General features: G+C 44.5%; 1 protein-coding gene across 8 annotated transcripts in view; it reads right to left on the reverse strand.

The window, feature by feature from the left end:
• ANKRD31 (ankyrin repeat domain 31) overlaps positions 1-25,064 on the reverse strand; it is a 188,853-nt gene that overhangs the window by 61,535 nt on the left and 102,254 nt on the right. For all 8 annotated transcript variants that reach the window (XM_083151923.1, XM_083151922.1, XM_083151925.1 and 5 more), the window contains 5 exons: positions 18,389-18,539; positions 17,254-17,318; positions 8,313-8,394; positions 6,540-6,636; positions 4,539-5,493 (listed from right to left, as the gene is read on the reverse strand). In XM_083151923.1, coding sequence (XP_083008049.1) covers positions 4,539-5,493; positions 6,540-6,636; positions 8,313-8,394; positions 17,254-17,318; positions 18,389-18,539 — 1,350 coding nt within the window. The remainder of the gene's footprint in view (positions 1-4,538; positions 5,494-6,539; positions 6,637-8,312; positions 8,395-17,253; positions 17,319-18,388; positions 18,540-25,064) is intronic.

A 25,064-nucleotide genomic window follows, 5' to 3' on the forward strand; every position in this document is an offset into this window, starting at 1 on the left:
TGAGGCAACTCAGGAAATTTCAGCATTCCACAGGAGCTTCTGTGCGTATTCTACACCGCCATTGTGGAGTCTGTCCTACGTTCCTTGATCACAATCTGGTACGGTGGCGCAAGCGAGAATGACAAACAAAAACTGCAGAGGGTAGTGAAGACTGCGGAAAGGATCATAGGGACCGACCTCCCCCCCCGATAAGGGATCTGTTCTCATCCAGGGTAAGGAATCGTGCTGAGAAGATCGCGAAGGACAGGCTGCATCCTGGTCACAACCTGTTCGACATCCTACCATCCGGAAGACGGTTCAGATCCATCCCCGTCAAAACATCCAGATCCGCAAGAAGCTTCTTTACGTTAGACGTCCATCACCTGAACAAACCAATCAAAGCGAATGCAATCCCAATATCAACAGCCAAACAACGTGTACCTACTTGGCGACCTGACCACCATAGTCGTAGCTAGAAATGGAATGCATGTAATGTCTTTATGTAATATATGTAATATCTCCCCCCCCCCATCCCTGCTTGATGCTGCACTGTAATCCACAAAAAATTCCTAGTGTGCGGAAGCATACATGGCCAATAAAGTTGATTCTATTCTAAATATGCACTATATTTAATATTTTGCCATAAACCAATTAACCTTGTACTGTAGTTTGATTTTGGGTTGTAAGAGGAATCCAACGTACACTTGGGAAACCCACACAATCGAAAGGAGAGCATATAAACTCCACACCGATGTGGGGGCCCCTGCTGCCTATGTGTGAACTGACAATCATGGCCGGTGCTAGGGTGTTTGACGCCCGTCTGCAAACTATAAATTTGCACCCTCCCATAGTTTACAAAGGGACAGCGCACACCGAAAGATAGACGTGGTCTCACGTGGCCACACAATAGTACTCCCATTTCAAATTACACCACACATTAGCACAATCTTATTCACATTACATAGCACCAGTGCCGTAACTAGCCATTTTGGTGCCCTGTGCCAGAAAGAGAATTGATGACTGCCCACAGGTAAAACAGGGAGAGTTCGCACCAAAGGCACGCAGCAAAAATGTAGGAGCGTGGCTTCATGGGGAAGGGACGTGGTCATATAAAAGTACCAATAACACCGTAATGCCTATTACACATTATGCTACACACCGTAATGCCCATTACACATTATACCACATACAGTAATGCCCATTATACATTATGCCACACATCATGATGCCCCTTACACGATTTCTTGGAAGTCATGACACAAAATGGGAAGTTGCAGTGTACTAAATCAGTGGCAGGTATTTTTTATCTCACCTGTGGATGTACCAGGAGAGCATACCTCACACCTGTATTTATGGTGTGGAGGGACACTAGCGTGCTCCCGAAATTAGGTGACGTGGCTTGCAGGAGGGGGCGTGGCATATTGTGTCGTCTCACAAGGCCACACCCCATTTTGATGCTGTGGGGGCATGGCCCAGAGGCTCTGTGAGCCTCTAGCCATGCCCCCAGCCCCTCTGGCTGCGGGAATAGACGCTGTGCGCATGTGACTGAAACATGTGTAGTATGATATACAATGAATAAACAGGTCCACATGTAGTGCATCTTGCCAAAGAAACAACTGTTATAGGCACCCATGTGGGGGCGCACAGCATATAAAATGGTGGGGAAAGGAAAAAAAATTACAATGGCAGCGAACAGCAGTATTAAAACAATGGTGACAGTACTATTAATGGTAAAGTTAATAAAAAACTAAAAATAACGGAGTAAAGTTCAACAAGCCGCGTGGATGCTTGGAATGAAATAATCACCAGTGAGATCGCTTTGATTACAATTCTTTGTTAATAAAAGGCCAATATTTGTTCTATGGTCTTGTAGCTCTGGGGCTAAGATCACCCAGTTGCAGAGGGGGCACTCTGTTAATTTTGAAATGTCATTGTCCAATATTTATTAACGTCAATTTGAGACACCCAGGTCCTTGCTCCACTACATATTGCAGTTATTCACTCTTAAATAATATCCTGTAAACAAAATATAAAAAATGTACCAGCTTTTTACATACATTGCAACAGTACTTAGCTATGGACACTGGATGAATCAGGAATGTACAAAATGTGTACTGTAACTATGAGCCTAATTCAGACTTGATTGCAAGGCAAATTTGTTCTCAAAATGAGCGAAACCATGTGAACTGCAGGTGGGGCAATTGTATCATTAGAGTTAGATTTGGGTGGGGTGTGTTCAATCTGAGAACTATATTGCAATGTAAAAATAAAGCAGCCAATATTTACCCAGCACAGAAACAAAATAAGTCACCTAAATCTAACTCTCTCAGCACTTTACATTTGCCCCACCTAAACGCGCACATGGTTTTGCTGATTTTGAGAACAAATTTGTCTTGTGATTAGGTCTGAATTAGGCCCTATATAATCTGAACAATTGCCAACAAGCTTGTTTCTGTATAAAGCGGTTATCTGTATAAGTTATAGGAATATGGGGCCTATACTGTACATGGGCCAATTCAGGGCCTTTTCTAAGCGATCTGACTTAATTTGACTAAATCGGTTAGAAAATGCCCCTACATTGCTCCGTATCTGGGGCCATAGCTATCGCTTGGTGACTAATATCCAGCATGCTGGATAAATCTACTTAATCGCACTGGAGAACACTGGCGCTTACAAATCGCTCAGCACACATCGCTGTGCAGTGCTGTGTGCTGAGCAATCTTGCTGAGCGATCTGAGCAAAATCTCTACATGTGTAGGCCCCCTTACTTACAATACAATCTATTTACACCTGGACACTCATGTATTACACAGGTTATTTAGCTAAAATAAACCAGATGAAATGCCATCGTTCTCCAGAAGAGGAAGATGAAGAAGTCAGCAAGTACGCCTGTGTTTAGTCACTCTGTCAGTCAATCTAACATTACACAGCACAATTACAATATGTACACTTATCTGTCAATTGTGTATCAGAATGTGTAATCATTGAATACACTCTGGAAGATACTAGTAATAATATTATGGGGCAATTTAATTATCTGTGACATGCAGTGACTGTGCGCATAAATGATTATGGCAGATACAGGAAACCTATTTAACATAGGCATTGAGCTCAAAAACTCACATTGGTCATTCATTGCCAAAGGGCACATGATCAAAAGTAGATTCTTGACTCAATTACTGTATATGAAAGTGCTTTTTGAATCTTCTCTTGGGGGAAAAAATATAAATACAAGATCTAGAGATTATACACATGCACTACAAAACAGCTATACCCAGCATTCAGATGAACATTGTTAATGGTGGCACACACACACACACACACACACAGTAGCATAAGCAAAGGTACTGTATGGTGTGTTATGAGTTAACCTATATTATAAGCAACATAGACCAAACATAATATGAAAGTAGACTGAACTTAAGGCCCATACACACTGGGCGACTTTGAGCTGAAAGTCGCTCAAAACAGCATGTTTGAGTGGCTTTCAGCTCAAAGCTGCCCAGTGTGTATGCCCCAGCGATGAGCGATGAGCGCTGCTGCGCGCTCCTGCATCATCGCCGGGAAAGCCGTTCACCTGCTGGTAATATCAGGAGATGAACGGCTTTGAGGACGGCTTTGCTGCACTATGCAAAGCCGCCCTCCCCCCGCTGACGGCGTTGGGCAGGGGGAAAGCCGCTCACTGTGTATGCATTGAGCGTCTTTACCCGAAGCGATGAAAATGAACATCGCTGTCCATACACACTGGGCACAATCGCCCAGTGTGTATGGACCTTAAGTCATACCTCCCAAAATCATCATTGCACCAATCCGTGTGTCCTCAACAAAAAAGTGGGCCTGGCATTACAGGATGAAGCATCCGCTAGCCAAACCTCCTATTTACTGTCACGGTTTGGTCATACCTAGTGCTCTGTGAGCTGCTGGCCATGCTCCTATTCCCTCTTTCTCCCATGAATACATGCTGTACAAATGTGAACAGCTTTTATGTAACCCAGCCTTGCTAAGCAGATCTGTCAGTGACAGGGGGCTGCCAAACATATAGGGGAGCACCACCAGAACAATACCAGACATTGTCAAGGTGGGAATGAATCATAGGGTTGACCGTCAATAGTTCAATACCAAAAGGTCAACAATGAAAAAGGTTGATGCAAGCAAAAGGTTGACACATGTCGACGTTTTCATGTGTTGACCATTGCCATGTCAAACTTTTGCTTGTGTCCTCCATTTTCTATCTATAGACCTTGTGCATGTCGACCATATAGTGTTGCCATAGACACTGTCGTACTACCATCCGCATCCCATTGAAGGTTGGGTACCTTATCTAAATGACTGGTTATAAGACTGAATTCAGTTGTCAGGGTGACGGAGGTACCTTTCTATACTGTTCTAATGGCGCATTGCGGGCTTCGCCTTTATTTGGATGAGCAATGTTATATGTGCTTATGTGAATGGGTGATTTTATATGCAATCTTCAGGTTGGCACTGATAGCACATGTGACGTGATTATTGCTTATATTATACAATATGCTTAGGCCAGTTTATAGACTAAAATACAGTACCTGTAACTGGAAGCACATGACATCATCCCCTGGCTTTAGCGTTCCCATTTTAATAAGCTTTTTCATTGGAACTTTTCGGATCTTTCTTTCTGCTCCTATACACCTCTGTTGTCTTTTAGATGACAGCGTGTCCTCATTGTAGGGGTTGCTGCTTTGCTCCCAGCTGGTACTTCTGTGCCCTGTGACTGAGTGTTGAGGCCTTCCATTGTCTGATGCACCAACCAAAACACTAGAACCTGACATATCTGCCTGGTAAGTGGCTTCTTCAAGGTTAGACCTTGAAGATTGAGCAGTCTGGTGCCTTTCATCTGTTATCTGGCGGGTAATCGCTTTGACATTAATGTTGGTTTTGTCTGTAATTTTTAATGTATCATGAATGGAATTAGGTGAATTACGTCCTGGTGCTGTATATTCCAAATGATTATTAGTTTCCGCGTGAAACTCCCTGGAGGCGATGGTGGAACATGTATTTCCGCTAAATGAGCCCTTTTCTGTACTCCCTGGAATCTCATGTAGTGACATACCAGAGCTGGGCTGTACCGTCCATTCACATACCAGGGCATCAGTAGAAACAGCTCTAGTACTGCTCATCACAGAGTCTGCAATGTCTCTCGTAAATGATCTGTGGGATTGGTGACTTTCACTGTGTGCCACGCTACACACTGCTGGCATGTTAGTTACCATGGTGCTCCCATTAGCAATACTGGCAGTGAGCCATTCATTAGCCGTACATAAAGCAGATATCGGATTCCTCCCAGAAGCTGTATCACAATCACGTAGCGATGAGCTCGTCTCTCCATTATTAGCATCTGACCTCCTGGCTTGTTGATATGCCATTATTCTCAGAGCCACTTCTTTCTGTTTACGCACTACTGTCAGCAATGCCTTCTGTCTGGATGCCAGCTTCGCTATTTTGTCTCTTAATATTCCTTGTCTAAATGAATCCGCTGATGCCCTTGTTGGGATTTAAAAACAACAACAATACAATCAAAACTATGAGAGACCCCTTGTAATATTATTACACACACACACACCCCTTCCACACTTCTCCACCTCTACTATAGCTCTAATACTGTAACATGTCTCACTCTACACATTACACTACCTATATTATACCATTTGCAGTGCACACAAAGCTATCTCTATTACACCACTGAATGTAGACCCTATTCCCCCTTTATTAAACCATACACTATCCAAATTTTCATTATGTGATCATACCTCCCAACTGTCCCGCTTATCGCGGGAACGTCCCATGGGGATAGTGCTGAGAGACCTGGGGAGGGCAAGGAATTAGTGTTAGTGGGGACATACACTAGTGCTGGGAGGAGAGCAGGCAGAGGGGAGTCAGGTGGGAGAGAGGCCAGGCAAGGAAGGAGTTCTCATGGGGACAGTGCAGGCCGCCTGGAGAGCAGGCAGAGGGGCTAGTGAATGCTGCTGCCAGTGAGGGAATAATACACTTACCCCGCCCCCTATGACACGCTGTTCTCTCCTCCTAAGTTACTGCTCTGGCAGCGGCATCTCGTTGACGGCGCCAACGCAATGACACTAGCATCATCATAACGACGGCGTCGGCATCTAGCGAATGCGCAGAACATAGTGCGCAAAGGAGGTGGCAGCAGCTGCGGGAGAAAGGGGCCCTCTTCCGGGAGTCCGTGAGATGTCCGAGGATTCCGGAAGTCTCACGGACATTCCGGGAGTGTCTGCGACCCTGCCAAATATACAGACATATTTCCATATGTCACAATATATAAACACTCCTTCCGTATGTCCTAATATACAGACATACTTCCATATGTCACAATATATAAACACTCCTTCCGTATGTCCTAATATACAGACATACTTCCATATGTCACAATATATAAACACTCCTTCCGTATGTCCTAATATACAGACATACTTCCATATGTCACAATATATAAATACTACTTCCGTACGTCCTAATATACAGACAACATACTGTATTTTGAGTTCAACAAAACTAATATTATATGTTACCTGTATTTTTTTGCAAGTGTATCTCTTTCATTCTTCTGAAGGATAACGATTTTATTGAGCACATCTTGAATGCAACGCATTTCTTCAATATACTTCTCTATACAGACATTAAAACCAAAAAATAAGAAATTATGTTCCAGCCTCTTAATTATTTAGATGTACAGTATTGATTAGAATTCAGTGGTGCTATCTGCAATAATGTTGATACTAGTAACTACATATGTTGTCAACACCAGTTATACCCATTGCATGCAGGCACTAGTACTCATAGCGGCTGACAACCTGCGCAACCTCTGGCCTGTGCCTTCTGCGCAAGTCTGGCTCTCCTCTTTTTGTCCAGAGTGTTTAAATGTTGCTGTCCCCTCCTTAACATCACCTCTAAGCTTTCGGTACAAGTGACGGGGTTACTGTGTGGTGTGTTTGGGTTGCTAGGAGAAAGAGAATGGAGACCAAGCCTCCAGACGACCAGTCTGAAGTAGGGATGCCAATCACGGAGGCAGATTCGGGATTCAAAAATGCTCAATCCAGGTATTCCTGGAATACCCAGGATTGAGCCACCCTAATAAATTGCATACCCCCCACCCCAAACTGTCCGTTCCATGGAGTGGTGTGGCGCTGGCCTGCGCAGCGTTACTGCTGACATCACGTCAGCTGTGCAAAGCTGCACGGCCGGGGACGGTAGCGCCGGGCAGCCTCTGAGGGGGTGCTCAGATGCTGCTCAGCATTAGATTCCACATGGGCAGGCTAATCCTGGAGTTGGAAGATGAAATCCTGGGATTCAAATCCTGGAGATTTTAGGGCCAAATCCCGGGATCCCGCCAATCCCGATCCTGGGATTAGCCACCCTAGTCTGAAGTTCCACGACAGGCCCTATTTGTAAACAATCCTGTCAGTGAGCTGGTACAATCCTGTCAATGAGCTGGTATAGCATAATTGCCAGAACTTATTTACAACACATGTTTTAACTACTGTAGCATTGGAAAAGTTAACAAGAGCAGGATTTTTTAAAAGAGATTTTACAGACGCTAATATAATACGTTCAAAGTGAATCTATTACCTACACATGCCGATTAAAAATGTAGATGGCTGTATTGCTACCTTCTGGATGGGTTTCAAATATTTATGATTTTTAATGTGTGAGCATGCCATATATTGGTGGGCGCACCTGCCATCTAGCATTCGCAGTCATTGGGCTTCTGAGAAATGTTGGCGTGCCCTTAAAACCAATTGTAATAACAGTCAATCACTCATTTGTCAAACAGTTTTTATACCAGGGATTTTGAAATCGGTTTTACAATACAGGTAGAGCAGCGTTTTTCAACCACTGTGCGGTGGCACACTAGTGTGCCTTCAGCTATTCTTGTTCTAGAGATATCCACTCCAGTTTACAGCCACCACCACCACTGGTATTCACTTGTCTCTTGTTTTCATGTGAGGGCCAATGTATTTTATTTTTGTTACCCGTGGGGACCAGTGTGATAGTTTTTCATATGGGGGCCAATGGGATTTTTTTTTTTCCTGTGGGGGGCTGATAATCCCTTATCCAAAATGCTCAGAATCCCAAACATTTCGGATAAGAGATACTCAACCTGTAATGATATTTGCTGTCAGTGTAGCTGGTGAATCAGCTGGCTTGCTGTTCTTAAAAGGGATGGTATGTAAATATTTTCATTCTGGTACATGGTACAGGGAATATATCCTGTGGCCATTCTGCCCTCTGTGAGGTTCGTGCTGCACCCTTTGCTCTTCTCTTTGACATTTGTTTTATGTTACCTGTGTCTTCAGGGGTTTGGAGTTCTGTTGACAGCAGTTTTGTTTGTCTCCTTTCTGTTTCTTGCAAAGTGGCTAGTGTTTCCTGTGTATGACAGAACTTGTGCAATAATAAACAATGTCTATTCAAATCAACTGTGTGTATTCACATATCAAAACATATTTTATAACTTATTTACACACAAAAATAAACAAAGAGCAAAATAGGTCTTCAGTTTACATGTATCATACACACCATTAGTTGCGGACTCCCTGGCTGTTCTCTCTGGCACAGAAGATGGCTATCACCATTCATTTAGCCACTGGTCACATGGCATGCAGCTAAGCAGGAAGCTTAGATAAATAAGGACTTCAAGCTATTAATTATAGAAATTCCTAATTATTGAGAACTGTATTGTATTACCAATATGCTGCCTGCTCCCTGCAGGAAGAGGAAGCAAGCTTGGCATGGCAGGGGACGTGGTGAGACATTTTGGGAGAAAAGCAGGGGAAGGGGGGTGTTTGATGCTGGGCAGGGGTCTAGTGGAGGTCGTTATGCAGAATCACTTTAAAATGCAGAGACTACAGACATTCTAAGGCAAGGGGTGGGGCCACGATGACTCAATTCACAGCGAACATGCCTCATCAGGAAGCTGCGACTTCTGGGGTGCTGGGAACACCACCCAATTTTAAGGTGTGCGTGTGTGGGGGTTGGGGTGGCGGGGGTGGGGGTGTGAGCCCAGTGAATTCAGATATCTATTAAAAATGTTATTTTAATTAAAACTTGGGCTGCTGACACCCATATCCAATAATAATCTAATTAAGAAATAAGTGATCATATAGGTTTTAGGAGACCCACTGAATTGTGGGTGAAGGTCTAACTACAGGTCCATTTAGCCCTTTCAAACCCAGCGTCCAGTTAGGGACACTGAATACGACGGGCTGGACCCAGGATATTTATGGGGCTTCACCTCTACTAGCACTTGGAGATGACTTTCCATAGGGCTTGAATGGGACCATTGTCGGATGACCCGGTTTACCCGTTTCACATTGCCCCATAACCCAGACCAACCATCGTAGCTGCCCAGGTTGGAATCCTGGGTTACTGGAACTGTAGGTTATTTTTCAGCTACCCTTTGACACCAAGCAGGGAGCCGAGTTAACCCAGCAATAACCCGGGTCAAAGTGGCAAAATGAAAGGGGTATTACTGAATGCCACAATTCTGCAACTCTACATTACTGAAATAATACATTACTATTTTTTCTCATTCAGAAATAAAAAAAAATATTTAGTTTTCTTAAATGCAGAACTTGAACATTGAATATATTTGCAGTTGTTTCCTTCTGTAACAGAAACAGTAGTTACTCCTAACATTCTGTTTTCAAGATGCAGTCAGCTGAAAGCATTGAGTGATCCTGACATTATTTTCCTGCTCATCATGTGATCTATATCCACGAGACCTTCTAAAAGCCGCAAAATTGTGGTTTGAAGAAATCTGTTAATGACTGCATTACCACAGTTATACTGTGATGTCACTTGTTCCTATTAAATTCATATTCTGCTCTCTAATTGATGCTGGTATTAACTCAAACAGCCGCCTCCGAGTCCAAAGCATTTGGGGTCTGCTTTATAATGCGGTCGCAATGCCAGTGCAGTCAGTCACAGGAGAGGCATCCCAAGTGTAGCAGTTGCCCACAACTGAACAGGATGGCCATAGCCATCGCATTATGCTAAGCGACTGTGTACTCTGTTACACCTGTGATACAGATGCAAGGAACATCGACTCCCATCTTTCTATGGCCAAAGATCCTGCTAACCCAAGTGGACTCTTCCTGTCAATCACTCAATGACTAATTCCTCACAGGTACTGTAGCTTGGTGCAAAGTGCACTGTGGCCACAATGCATGTGCAGTCTAACGATATCAATTGCGAGACCATCCAAGATGTGATGGGGGAATCTGTTGTTGAATAGGGGACACTTTCAGTTTCCATGTTGAAATGGCAGTGGACCTTAAAAAGTCCTTATTTGCTTGTCCTATTGCAGGTGTCCTCAAACTCTTTTGCTATGGGACCCGATCAGACAATAAAAATAATTCCGGGACCCCAGCAAGGTCATCACATTACATGTGTAGTCAGCAGACATCACATACATGGCAGCATTGTGGAGGCACAAAATGATGGGAGGAGTCTAACATAACAGACAATTCAACAGACTCCTTGAATCACTGACTGAGATTCGAAAAGTCATCAGCCTGATGGTCAGCATCATGGTCATGACCCCACGATGAGAAGGTCAGGACCCACTTTGGGGTCAGGACCCACAGTTTGAGAACCGCTGTCCTATTGAATCAAAAGGTGCAATAAGAATATGGCCCTAACACATACTTCTGATGTGAAAGAATCTGCGATGTGTAGAGATGTAGAAGAATGTGCTCAGGAGCAGGAAACAGATCAAGTACCAGAACCTTATTTGCGAAGAATAAAACTACAGTCTAGAGCAGGGTTCATCAAACTATTTTGCTCTGGGACCCCATCAAACAATAAAAATAATTACAGGACCCCAGCAAGTTTATGTAGGTCATCCCATCACATCACAGCACATACTGTACATGGCGGCATTGTGGAGGCACAAAATGATGGGAGGAGTCTAAAATAACAGACAATTCAACAGACTTGTCAGATTTTCCTTGAATCATTGACTGTGATTAGAAAAGTCATCAGCCTGATGGTCAGCAACATGGAGTCGCGACCTCATGCTGAGAAGGTCGAGACCCACTTTGGGGTCAGGACCCACAGTTTGAGAACCGCTGCTCTAGAAATATCAATGTAGGGAACATGCCCAGAAAACATGAACGAAAAGGTCCCCTTCACAATTCCTCCAGAAAAAATTTAACTGTGTGGGCCAAATAGTATGCAGAGCCGGGTATTAAGGCACTTATTCTGGTTGACTCACTCATGCGCGAATTCGCTCGCAGTCGAACGAACGTCACGCACACGGGCAGCGAAGGCAGGCCTATAACATATGCAAACCCATACGTTCGTACCTCCAATGAAAGGGGAGTGGTCTGACAGAGCACGCACACTAAAGCGTTTGCACGTACCACAACTTGCTTGCTCGGACATCCATTGGGGCAGAGCGAACAGGCAATGCGGGTGTTTTCATTCGCAACATGAAGAATTCGCTTGCAACTAATTTTCAACCCATTAACCAATTTGACCCATTTCATGTTGTTGATTGGATTCAATGTACTATTTGCCTCATCAATTAAAAATAGTAATGACCCTTTATTACTGTACATGCCTGATTATTGTGTTTTCAATGTTTGTCTTCCACAAAGAGTGGTTGTGAATGGTGCCGTATCAGATATGATACCGGTACTAAGTGGAGTGCCCCAGGGTTCGGTTTTGGGGCCCATTTTGTTTAACATTTTTATTAACGATATTGGGATAGGGTTACTCAGCAATGTATCCATCTTTGCGGACGATACAAAACTTAGCAAAGTCATCAAATCACCAGAAGATGTCACCATGCTTCAAAATGATCTTGCAACTCTAGATGAGTGGGCAAAAAAATGGAAGATGAGATTCAATGTAGATATATGTAAGGTTATGCACCTTGGGAGACACAACCAGTGTGCAAGTTACAACCTTAGCGGAGAGGAACTGGGTAATTCCATACTTGAAAAGGATCTAGGAGTCCAAATAGACAGCAATCTAGGATGTAGTGCCCATTGTAATGTAGCTACAAAAAAGGCCAACAAAATTCTGGCATGTATTAAGAGGGGAATGGAAACTAGGGACTCAAGGGTAATTATGCCACTATATAAATCATTGGTGAGACCTCACCTAGAGTACGGAGTACAGTTCTGGGCCCCACACTATAAAAAGGACATCATAGAATTAGAAAAAGTCCAAAGGCGAGCAACAAAGCTTATTAGGGGAATGGAGAATTTAAGCTACGGGGAGAGATTAAGCAATTTGGGACTATTTACATTAGAAAAGAGACGTTTAAGGGGGGACATGCTCAACATGTACAAGTATATCAAGGGCCAATATAAGGAACTGTCACACACCCTATTTTCTACTAGAAAGGAATCTAGGACGCGAGGGCATGAGTATAGATTAGAAGAAAAAAGATTTCATTCAGCTAGTAGAAAGAATTTCTTTACGGTCAGAACAGTCAAACTCTGGAACTCTCTTCCCAGAGAGGTGGTAACGGCTGGCTCATTAAATGCGTTCAAGGCAAAGTTGGACAAACATTTACTGGAGAAAAACATCCATGGGTACAAATAAGAAATATAATTTGTCTGTAAAATACCAGAACCTACCAAATCAGCAATGGATATCTATACCAGGTTGAACTAGATGGACGCAAGTCTTTTTTCAGCCTTACCTACTATGTAACTATGTAACAAGTAAATGTAAATATGTGTTCAACAAATGAGGAAAAAGAAACTATTGGTGGCGCGCTCTGAATTTGTAAAAATATATCACACAAAAATAACTATAGCGATCAGTTAGGTATCACATAAAAAAAAAAAACAAGCGGGGATGGTTGAAATTTGTAATCCAGGAACACTGGGTTGGGGAAGATAGCAATGTCCTCCTTAACGCGTTTCACTACGCCTGGTAGCTTTATCAAAGGATCGAAGGTTTGCAGCTAGTAGTCATTTACCACATTAAAAATGTATAGAGAGTGTATTTCTAATTAATTTAATGTTATCTTCATTGAAAAAACTGTGCTTTTCTTTCAAAAATAAGGACTGTTCTAAGTGACCCCAAACTTTTGAACAGTAGTATTCACATATACACACAGTGACTATTGTATGCTCACTGCACTACTAAACAAGTTTAATATACAGTATACACGCCACATGAAATATTCCAAATATACATGATCAAACATTGCACTTAATAAAAAGAAAACAAAAAAAAAACATTTACAGTAGTATTAACCCCTCACCTATTATTCACCCCCTACCACAAGTTGGTGTGACTTACAGTGCATTTGTTCTGAAGATATATTGTGAATGAGACAGTGACACCTAGTGGAAGCAAGGCTGTACACATTAATGATAATGAACTGTATGTGCACACTATTTATCTACAGATGTGTCCTCACACATTGTCACTGAAGCTGCACCAAACAGCCCCGCTCTGCCTCAGGTGTCTTTTCAGGGGCGTAACTAGGACTTGGTGGGCCCCATAGCAAAATTTTGAAGGGGCCCCCCTTCTACAGGGAGCGGAGGTACACAGGTATAGTGCGGGTATAGGGTGACACATGCACAGGTTGATTGGGGGTACAAGGCATCACAAAACATAGGAATAGGAGGGTACATGGTGTCACACACACACACACGGGTAGGGGGTGTACAGTGTCACATACAGTGAGGAGGGGGTTATAGGGTGTCACACACACATGGATAGGGGGTGTACAGTGTCACATACAGTGAGGAGGGGGTTATAGGGTGTCACACACACACACATGGGTAGGGGGTGTATAGTGTCACATACAGTGAGGAGGGAGTTATAGGGTGTAACACACACATGGATAGGGGGTGTACAGTGTCACATACAGTGAGGAAGGGGTTATAGGGTGTCACACACACACATGGATAGGGGGTGTACAGTGTCACACAAGGTGGGGACAGGGGGGAAGCACAGGGTGTCACACAAAAGGGAAGGGGTTACACAGCTGGGAGGTGGTTTCTGGGTGTCACACACACACACACACACACAAATAAATGAGGTAGCAGTTGTACACCTATAGTCATTTGGCAGACCACCAGCACGCTTACAGTAGTAGGGGCAGTCAGCTATTACTTGTGGGGAAAGTACACACACACAGGAAGCCCCTCTATCCTAACTCCGATAAAATCAAGGTGCTAAAGTATGTCCAGATTATAAACATTTAAAAATCCTATTAGTGTCAGTGACATGAACACACTGCTTGCTTCACTTGGATTGAGAGAGATGAATTGAGTGAAGGTGTAGAGAGAAGGAAGAACTAGGAAGGGAGTTGAGAGAAAGTTACCTTATAACAGCAGCCCTGAACAAGTCAGCCAGAGAGGTCTCTGATGGGGGCGGGGCCTTTCCGGCATTAAGCCCCGCCCCCTAAATGTCCGCGAATTGCGACTCGGACAGAAGCCCGAAGCGAGGCCTGCCACCTGACAGTGACAGGCTAGTGAAAACTTTGTGGGGGTCGGGGTAGAGCGCTTCCGCTGCTACATCCTCCGCGGCTGCTGCTGCTTACAGTAGCTGGAAGGTGCTGGCTCTGCTCCGGCAGGGAGGACAAGTGTTAGGGCTGTTTCACACAGTACGGTTCCTGCCGCACGGTGAAATCCCGTACGGCCAGGGAGCCGTGCCGCACTCAGCAGTTGTGAATGGACACTATTGTGTCCATTCACACGGGACGGCCACGGCCCGGCCGCACGGCTGCAGCCGGATCCCCCCACTGGAAGGGACGGCTGCCGGGCTGTGGCCATCCCTGCCATTATAAAATTCTGAGTGCGGCGCGGCTCCCTGACCGTACGGGATTTCACCGTGCGGCAGGAACCGTACTGTGTGAAACAGCCCTTAAGCTTTGAGGGCAGACTACAGTGTGTGCAGGGGGAGCTGCGGGCCCTGGAAACAGCTCGGGCCCCATAGCAGCTGCACCCCCTGCACCCACTGTAGTTACGCCACTGTGTCTTTTAGTATCATTATTATCCTAATATACAGTCTAAAGGTGCCCATACACTGCCTGCGACGTCTCGCAGCAGTGTACGGACACCCGACAGCCTGCGAGCCGCCAGGACCTTCCCGGCGGCAGGGACGCATGCGATCTGTTGTGATGGATCACATGCGTCCCTGCTTCCCCCCCGCCTCGCCGCCAGGAGGAACGGGTGGTCGGACGGCCTGCTGGTCCGACCACGTGGTCAGGTCTGATGCGCACGGGACCGCGCATCGGACCTGACGGCTTGTCAGGGAGGGACAATTTGGCCCGATTTAACAGCCGATTGGTCTCAATCGGACCAAATCGCCTCGGTGTATGGGGGGCCTTTAGTCACAATGTTACTAGGATGCAATAGGAGACTGTACAGATTAATTTGATATGCGACATTTACATTAGTATAACTGTATCTCTCTGAATCTGTAGACAAAAGTGCTACAATACAATGGCTGTGGCTTTTCTCCATGCCAAGTTTTGTTGTGCTGTGTACATAGACACAGTCACACACATATCTAAATGTGTCACATATAAAACTAATCAGTCTCCTGGTGCTTCCTAGTCGCATCACAACTATGACGCATTTTCGGCAAAGATGCCTGTCATTTGCAGAGTTGCAATGGACCTGGGGAGCAACGATCCTACCAGCAATCCAGAGGCTAGATCTATGAGGACACATCTGTATCTAATATTTATTAGGATGCAGTCATTAGTTTTACTGTGTCTTGGTCGACAGCCAAAGGGTCGACTGCTAATGGTCGACAGTTAAAAGGTCGACACGTGAAAAAGGTCGACTTGCCACAGTGCAGCATGCTTTTCGAAGGTGATTCTGCATAAAGCCGTCCTCTCCTAAGAACATTCAACAGTAAAGGTCCAGGATGATTGCAAATTTTGGAAGTGGTGAGAATCCCTGCTGCATTTAAGTTGAGCCTGCGGAACTCCACAAATCGAGCTAGCCGTGATCTTATGATTCCTCAATCCACTATCTAGAGTGTGCTAAGAAGACGCATACATTTGAAATCATACAGACTGCACCTCATTCAGGCACTTAACAATTATGACAATTAAGAGATGATATTTTGCGGTTCGATAATGGAGATGATGGAAGCTGAAACCTTTATTTCACTTAAAAAATTTTTGTGCTGAAGAGACTTTTCACTTAAGCGGCACAGTTAATCGTCACAATGAGCTTATTTGGGGAAAAGAGCATGCACATAAAACAGTTGAGCATGAATGATATTCCCACAAAGGGAATGTCTTCTGTGCTGTGTCTCAGGACACATTTTATCGTCCCTTATGCTCCAAAACTGGTTGAGTATCCCTTATCCAAAAAATTGCTCCTTTTTTATAACATCAGATATCTGCATACAAGTTCTATGCTAAATAAAATGATATTGGGTTATTGGTCTTTTTACTGGGGCTGGAAAATACATACAGTCAAACTACACTGGGTATGCCCAATCTCGTTCGCTCTTGGAAGCAGAGCAGTGTTGGGCCTGACCAGTACCAGAAAGCTACTGTAATAACTTCTATATACGAAAAAAATGACATATGACCCCATCACCACTTGCACGTTTTATAAGTTATGTCCACATTTCACTTTTAAATATAATTTCAAATTCCGGTAAAGATATGCACTATACAAGATTGGAAGAATAAGACAATTAAAAAGATATGAATATATTATATGCAATAATGTACAACATAAGTTAAGCATTCAACAAGCACTTTGTAAGCACTTATCCACGTTCACTTAAGATCACTCGCAATCTGATATAAATTAACGCACTTAGTCCTATTTTTTTATATATATTTTTTTATCTTTCATCTAAAATATTTTTAATCATATATTTAAATTTGTCCAAGAGAGTCTTATCACAAATAGATATAAATGGAAAAAATGTATCTATTTTTTTTCTATATAATGTAAATTTTCCAGCCTCTAATATTGGTTCTTAACTTTCTCTTCTTTCTGCTCTAAATGCATATGGATCTGAATATTATTGAAAATAAATAACATGGGATCTGACATCCGAAATAGTCCCCAAAATACAGAGCTCCGAGAAAATGGCTACCGCGACTGTGAAAATGAATAAAAGAAAATGGCCGGGGAATATGCGTTCCACAGCAGTGGAAGCTCCGATGTGAACTCTCCAGGCTGTGGTCCAGAAGACGGAAGTAGCTGGAGTATGATGGTGACAGGAAGTGTGGCATGACAAACATTTAACAAAATATATTTAAAAGACATGACCTACCATGGCACATTTTTCTCGTGTTTTGTACTGGGTACAGGATACCATTTTTGGCTGTGTTTCCGTTCCTAAAACAAAAGCACAAAAACATGAAACATGAGAATTACAGTTGCAGTAATAACTTATGTCGTAAGCAGGTCAGCAGCTATAGTAGTCCTGTTACATTATGTATATCATTGTTCTTAAATATGTAACCAGAGGGTATGGAGTGAAACGTCTGTTTGTTAAAATCTCTAGCTCAGAAAACCCCCCATGACCCAAGCTGTAGTTTTTCTGCAATGGAGACCTGAACATAAGCAGAATAATCGTAAATCACAGGTTTATGGAAAGGAGAGAATATCATGACATTATATGATATTAGATATTTTTGCATGCATAACACTGTATTCCATTTTGCAATTTCCCTTTTTGATTGGAGTGCAATATATTACACTAGAGATTTCTATCTCTCTCTATTTAAAAAAAAAAATTCTTACCTTAGAGAACTACAGGATGCAGAGCAAAGGCTGCCACCCTGAAAAATTGGGAGTGTTGGATATGGAGGAACCAGGGTTGTAACAAGCGTTGAAGGGTCACGGGACACTCAGGATGGGGTGTCCAGGGAAGGAGAGTATATTACATTGAGCATACCTCCAAACATGACCCATTCTAGGAGGTACAAAATGTCCTTTATAAATAATTGAGAATTTAAAGTCTGGCGATAATAAGTAAAAAGTGAACTCATACCAGGTGCCCTAGAGGCTACATAGAAGGTGGCTCTGGCTTGCACATGTAATGATGTCCCAGCGATTAGACAGTGGCATATCTTGGAGAATAAAGATCCCTTTTGCAAATAATTGGGGCATTATGGAATCTTTAATGCTATCTCACATTCTAATAAGACTCTCCAGATCAAGGTTCCTAAAAAGGTGGTTTGTGAATCAACAAATCTCTACAAAATGAGTGGAGAGAGATATTTCCTAGTTATGCAGCACCCTTTATTGTGCCCCCTTTGACATCTGGAGCCAGGCAGCCACTGCCTTCAATGTCTGTGTAGCAGTAGCATGTCTCCAGGAGTTATGCTACTGAGTGGATGTACAAGAAGTATAGACAACTAGAAGGAAAAAATAAAAGTACAATATATAATAAGATTACTCACCTGGCGTTACATTTATTGCTGATGTTTCTTTGTGTGCAATGTATGATTTTAGGAGCTCGGTCATCTTATCACTGCATTTGTCAAAAGCATTTTCCTTGTTTATATCTCTTTCATAGGGATCAGCACCAAACTCCAACAAAAGCTCAACAGCCTGGAGACAGAATAAGGGAATAGGGAAAAGTACACAGTCTTCAATTATATAGAGCTCAAGCACGTTCCTTGGCAGCAGGAAATATTAGGGGACTCTTTTTAGAATAGGTAATTACTAATTCCGTGTTAGAAGCAAAAAAAAAAAAAGGAACATGTCATATTGCAATGCAAGGAATGCACATGCATTTCTACTGATTTATTTGCATGCAGAGAAATACTGGCTGCATTTGCAAGTAGCAAACAATGGTATTATTAAGGTGCACATTTCAATATGTTCCTAATTTGGAATCAGGCTAAGGCACTATATAAAAGGACTTTAAGCTGAACCACAATAAAATTGATGAATCTTATTTAGATATGGGGTCCTATCAATCAAGAATCTTGAGCAACTGAGAGACTATGGGGGGTATTCAATGTCAGGGGCACGGCTGTCGAGCAAGCTCGACAGCCGTGCCCCTGTCCCGTTCTCGTTTTGCTCGCCTGGAGCTCGGCAGTCGGGATTCAACGTCCCGGCCGCCGAGCGGCAAGAAGGGGGCGTGGCCGCGAGTTGATGACGAAAATAGACGAGCTCCGGCCAGGAGCTCGCCTATTTTCGGCTTTTCTCGGCAGAACGAGCCCGTTCTGCGCAAAACCCCTGTTCAATGCTGTCGGGGAAGACAGCATTGAATAGGGCCCCGCAGCCATCTCCCCTGTCGGGAGATGGCTGTCAGTACACGACAAAGATTGAAAATGGTTTAATATATCAAACATCCATAAGGACCAGTAGGGCTGGGGTACAAGAAGAACTGTATTGGAGTATCCTCCACGGTCCTGGGACTGCTTAAATTTGGCGCTTACCCTTATGTTTGTATTTTTCCATCCACAATGTTAGAATGTGGCACAGATACAATATGTAGCAAATGTATAAGGGGATTTTTGTAAGAACTTACTTACTGTTCGAATCCCTTCCTCTGAATCCATCCAGGTGACACAACTTAACCATGGGATGAAGGAGGGTCCAAAGCAGCCAGGCACCTATGCTAAAGCTTTGAGAGGCAGGCTCCTCCCTTCTGCATCCCAGCATTCCTCAGTTCAACTTTCAGAGCACACTAGGATACATTAACTTAGTACAACGCCTGAACATATTAATATGCACAATCAAGTAATTATAACCATCATAACATGACCAACATGAAACAGCATTACTTACTGAGCGTAAAGGGAGGGATCGCTGTGTCACCAGGATGGATTCAGAGAAAGAGAATTGAACGGTAAGTTCTTACAACAATCACCTTTTCTCTTTCATCCATCCCGGTGACACAGCTCAACCATGGGACGTTCAAGAGCCGGTCCTTTGGGAGGTTACGCTCAGGCCTGCAGTTCTCATCACTGCCTGCCCCAAATAAAGCGTCCTCCGACGCAAACTCATGGAACCTGTAGAATTTGGTGAATGTGTGAATAGAGGACCAAGTGGCAGCCCTGCATACTTGCTCCGCCGTAGCCCCGTGGCGCACACCCCAAGAGGCAGCAGCCGACCAGGTGGTATGAGCATTAAAGAAGGAAATTTCAAAGGTGTCACTTAGCTTGCGCTGATTCAAAATGTCAGTCCGGAGGTATAGGAGTCCCCGGGATGGGAATGAAGAAGAAATATATATAGGGAAGTATTTAACCACAACATATAAAAAACAATTTTAAAACATCAATACAATTTCAATAAAATTCATCACATCAAAATATGGCAGTGGAATGGATAGCTTGCAGAAAAAATTACCAGAGGGGGTGTGAACTGGTGTAGCAACACAGTTCATATAACGCATAGGATTTGCAGGATACCCCGGGTGATAACTGCTCCTCTTTGCTTCTGATGTATAAAGTGCCCGTGCTCTGTGCAAAATTAGCTGACTCTGCCGTCCGTCCACCGCTCCACCAACCAATTTTATTGAAATTGTATTGAGGTTTTAAAATTGTTTTTTATATGTTGTGATTAAATACTTCACTATATATATTTCTTCTTCATTCCCATCCCGGGGACTCATATACCTCCGGACTGACATTTTGAATCAGCGCAAGCTAAGTGACACCTTTGAAATTTCCTTCTGGCATGTTTACCTTTGGTGGAGGTTTTGGGAAAACTCCACATACCTAGGAGTCACTGGCATTGCAGCCCATTGCGCATTCATAGTCTAATACACTTCTACCTTTTTTGGTATGAGCATTAACTCTGGAGGGCACTGGTCTGCCAACTTTATTATAGGCAAAGGCAATCACCGACCTTAACCAACGGGCAATGGTCTGCTTTGAAACTGGCCAGCATCTTTTGTGTACATCATACAAGACCAATAATAAGTCAGTTTTACGAAACTCCTTCACTCTGTCCACATAAATGCGCAAAGCGCGAACCACATCCAAATTCTTTAGTCTGTCCCTATTCCTGACCTCCTCAGGAGGACTAAACACCGGAAGAACAACTTCCTGGTTTAAATGAAAAGAGGAAACTTAGGCAAAAACGTAGGGACTGTACTCAGCACAGTCCTATCATCATGAAATACCAAAAACGGAGACCTGCTAGACAAGGCCCCTAACTCTGAAACACGCCTAGCAGAGGCGATCGCCAATAAAAAAGTCAGTTCCCAAGTAAAAAACTTCAGGTCAGCCGACCTTAACGGTTCAAATGGAGGTTTCTGTAGAACAGAGAACACCAAAGATAAATCCCAAGGAGCTACAGGTTCTCGATAAGAAGCATTTGGCCTAGGGGTGCCATTGAAAATATTTTGATGCTCTAGGGCGCCGTGATTCAAAAAAAGTTTGGGAACCCCTGCCCTAGGAGAAAGGTCTGCACCTCCGGTAGCAAGGCCACTTTCTTCTGAAAGAAAATAGATAAGGCTGACAATTGCACCTTCAGTGACTGGAGGCTTAATCCTGATTAAAATCCATCCTGTAGAAACTCAAACAGTCTTGAAACTTTGAACCTAGACTTGTGAACTTTCTGTCTTTCACACCATCTAATATACATTTTCCAAACCCTGTAATAAATTAGCTGCAGAAACGGGTTTTCTTGCACTAATCATGGTATGGATAACTGCGTCCGAGAAACCCTTCTTTTTCAGAATTGAGGTTTCAAGAGCCAGACCGTCAAATTGAGCCGAGGTAGGTTATGATGAATGAAGGGCCCTTGCCTGAAAAGGTCTGGCCGAAGTGGAAGACACCACGACGCTGTCAACAAGCTCAGAATGTTGGAATACCAAGATCTCCTTGGCCAATCCAGAGCTATCAGGATGACGCATGCTCATTGTGTCCTCACTCTCTTGAGGACCCGGGCAAGCTTGGGAAATGGCAGGAAGACATATTCCATCTTGAAATTCCAGGACACTGTCATGACATCCACCGCCCACGCCAAAGGATCCCAGGTCCTAGCACAGGACTTGGAATCTTGACAATTGTGCCGGGATGCCATCAAGTCCAGCTCTGGTAGTCCCCAACAAGCCACTATTTCTTGGAATACATTCCGGTGTAACGCCCATTTCCGTTCCAGGAGATCCACTCTGCTGAGGAAATCCGCTTCCACATTCCATACTCCTGGAATGAAAACAGCAGACAAGGCCGGAACATTGGCCTCTGCCCACTCGAAGACCCGAGACACTTCCTTCATCGCCATCTTTACAGCCGTGGCATTGTCTGATTGGAGCCTAATCGGAGATCCCTTCAGCACTTCTTCCGCCTGCAAAAGCATTTTCCAGACTGCCTGCAGTTCCAGTACATTTATCAGTAAGGCCGATTCTGCCCTGGACCACAGGCCCTGCAATCTCAACTCCAGGGCTACTGCCCCCAGCCCCGGAGACTAGCATAGGTGGTGACCACCAGCTAATACCATGACCGAAGGTAACGACTAAACTGGAGAGATTCCACATCCCTCTACCACAGTAAGGAATTCCTTGTTTCTGGAGTTAAGAGAACCTTCTCTGTTTTCATCATCTTGGGGTTCCCCGACCAACACGTAAGAATGTTCCATTGGAATCTGGCGTACTGAAGGGTCTCGAAGGACGCCACCATCTTGCCCAGAAGCTTCAGGCAAAACCATACTGAAGGACCGGGTGACTGCAAAATGGTCCAGACTAACTGACAAATGTCTCTGGCCTTTGATTCTGGAAGAAACACCCAATGAAGATGTTTATCCAGAATGACTCCCAAGAACTAGAGCCTCTGATTAGGACACAGCTGGGACTTTGGCAGATTTAAAATCCACCCATGGCTCTGCAGAAACTGAATTGCCGCTGACAGATCTTCCTGCAGCTTCTCTGCTGACTGCTTTGAACAAAAGATCGTCCAGATACAGGATGATAACAATTCCCCGGAGTCTGAGTGCTGCTGCCATGACTGCCATCATTTTCTGTTGCCAGCCCAAAGGGAAGAGCCTGAAATTGCAGATGCAAATCGCCTATTGTGAAACGCAGCAAGGACTGATGTTCTTCGCATATAGGTACGTGCAAATAGGCATCTTGAATATCCATGGACGCTAAGAAGTCTCCCGGCTCCAGGCTTAGGAGAATTGTTCTCAAGGATTCCATTCTGAAGTGATCCACCCACAAGTCTAGGTTCAGAGACTTCAAGTTCAGAATCGGTCTGAACGTGTTGTCAGGTTTGGGTACCAAGAAAATAATGGCGTAAAACCCCTTCTTTCTTTCCTCACGCGGTACCGTAACCACCACGCCCTTATCCAAAAGGGCCTTTCTTAAGCTTGCCTCCCTTGGTAAAGGTGTAGGGAGAAACCTCCTTGGATGTACTCCCCTCAGGTTGATCCTGTATCCCTGGGAAACCACATTGAGAACCCAGGGATCCTGGCCGGATAGTGCCCTAGTGTCCCGGTACTGCAAGAGGCAACCCCCCACTTTGAATCCAGACCGGGAAGCCTCCGGCCCATCATGCGGAGGGCTTCTACTCACCCTTGGAAGCCTGCTTTTTTGTAAAGGCACCAAATCGGTACTTGGGAGCTTTACCTTTCCCAGTAACAAATCTTCCTCTACTAGACTGCCCTCTGGAGGATGCACCCCCTCTAAAGGTGGAACGAAAGGACGGGCGAAAAGCAGCAAACCTAGAAGATCCTTGTTTTACTGCTGGTGTAGGAAGAAATGTACTCTTTCCCCCTGTTGCCTGTTTAATGAGAGATTCCAATTCAGAACCAAAAAGCAACTCCCCTTTAAAAGACAAAGTTTACAGAGACTTCTTGGATTCATTGTCGGCATCCCATGCCTTAAGCCACAAGGCCCTTAGAAGCCATTTTGACTCCCTCTTCATTAGCCTCACAGGTGTATTCAGCTTAATTTCTCTGCCAAGGCAAACGCTTCTGAATCTGGCTGAAGCAGTGAACACAGATTATTTGCCCAAGCCATCATGGCCTTGGAGACCCAGGCTGAAGCAATAATAGGTCTCAGTGTGAAACCAACACCTTCAAAAACTGCCTTTAAACAACCCTCTAACTTTTTATCCACAGGGTCCTTAAATGCAGCACCCCCTTGCACAGACAGCGCAGTTGCCTTTCACAGCCTAGCGACCGGGGAATCTACCAGTAGGACTCTCTCCCACAATTTTACATGCTCTTCTGGCATAGGGTACAGACTCAAAAACCTTTTGGGCATAAGGAGTCTCTTAGGTGTTTTTCACACCCCTCCCTGCAATTCTTGCATGCCTTCATCAGAAGGAAAAGTGACTTTGTCTCTGCGCTGTCTTTTGAACACTCCCTGCTGCGGAGCCTTATCCACCTCAGATAAATTCAATACCCTCTTAACAGCAATAATTAAATCATCAACACCCAGGACAGAGGCTTCCATTTCTTCCTTCGGATCCCATGACATGTCTTCCACACACTCCCCGTGCTCCTCAGAGTCAATATTAGGGATAGGTGGGGTGGATAAAGGACGTCTGGGAGGGACCGCCGACTCCTTTGTAAACTGCTCCATAAAAAGCATTAATCTTGTGCACACAAGAGCAGTGTCCTGCATCACTTGTAAAAAAGGCAGGGTCCCCCTGAGAGGGGGGAATGGAGCCAACCGAAGGTTGAGAGATGACAATGGCCTGAGCAGGGCCGGTGCCAGCCCTGTCGGAGCCCCAGGTGACCCGCTCCGGCGGATTATTTCGGTCCAGGGGGGGTGCGGGCACTCCCCGCCGGACTGCAACACCAGCAGGGAGTTGGGGGTGCAGCAGCGGGTGCCTGCTGTGGATGTCGTCGCTGGGGGGGCTCCCGGGGATCGTGGGTGTGCCGGTGTGGGCAGCCAAATATGGGTTGGCAGCGGGTTCATGCTGATCCAGGCGGCGCGATCACCTTCTGATTATTTCGCTGGGAGGGAGGATGGGAGGGGGAGTGCGGGCACTCCCCACAGATTACATCTCCACCACACCAGCAGGGGGGGGGGGGGAGTTGGGGGGCAGCGGGTGCCTGCCATGGATGTTGTTGCAGGGGGGGCTTACGGGGAACGTGGATGCAGCCTCAGGGGGCCTGGGAGGTCTCACCAACTCATCTCTCTGTCTGTTCAAAGCTTGTACTAAAGCAGAC

This window comes from Crinia signifera, chromosome 1 (assembly GCF_055691185.1).
Source record: "Crinia signifera chromosome 1, ASM5569118v1, whole genome shotgun sequence".
Taxonomy (NCBI): domain Eukaryota; kingdom Metazoa; phylum Chordata; class Amphibia; order Anura; family Myobatrachidae; genus Crinia; species Crinia signifera.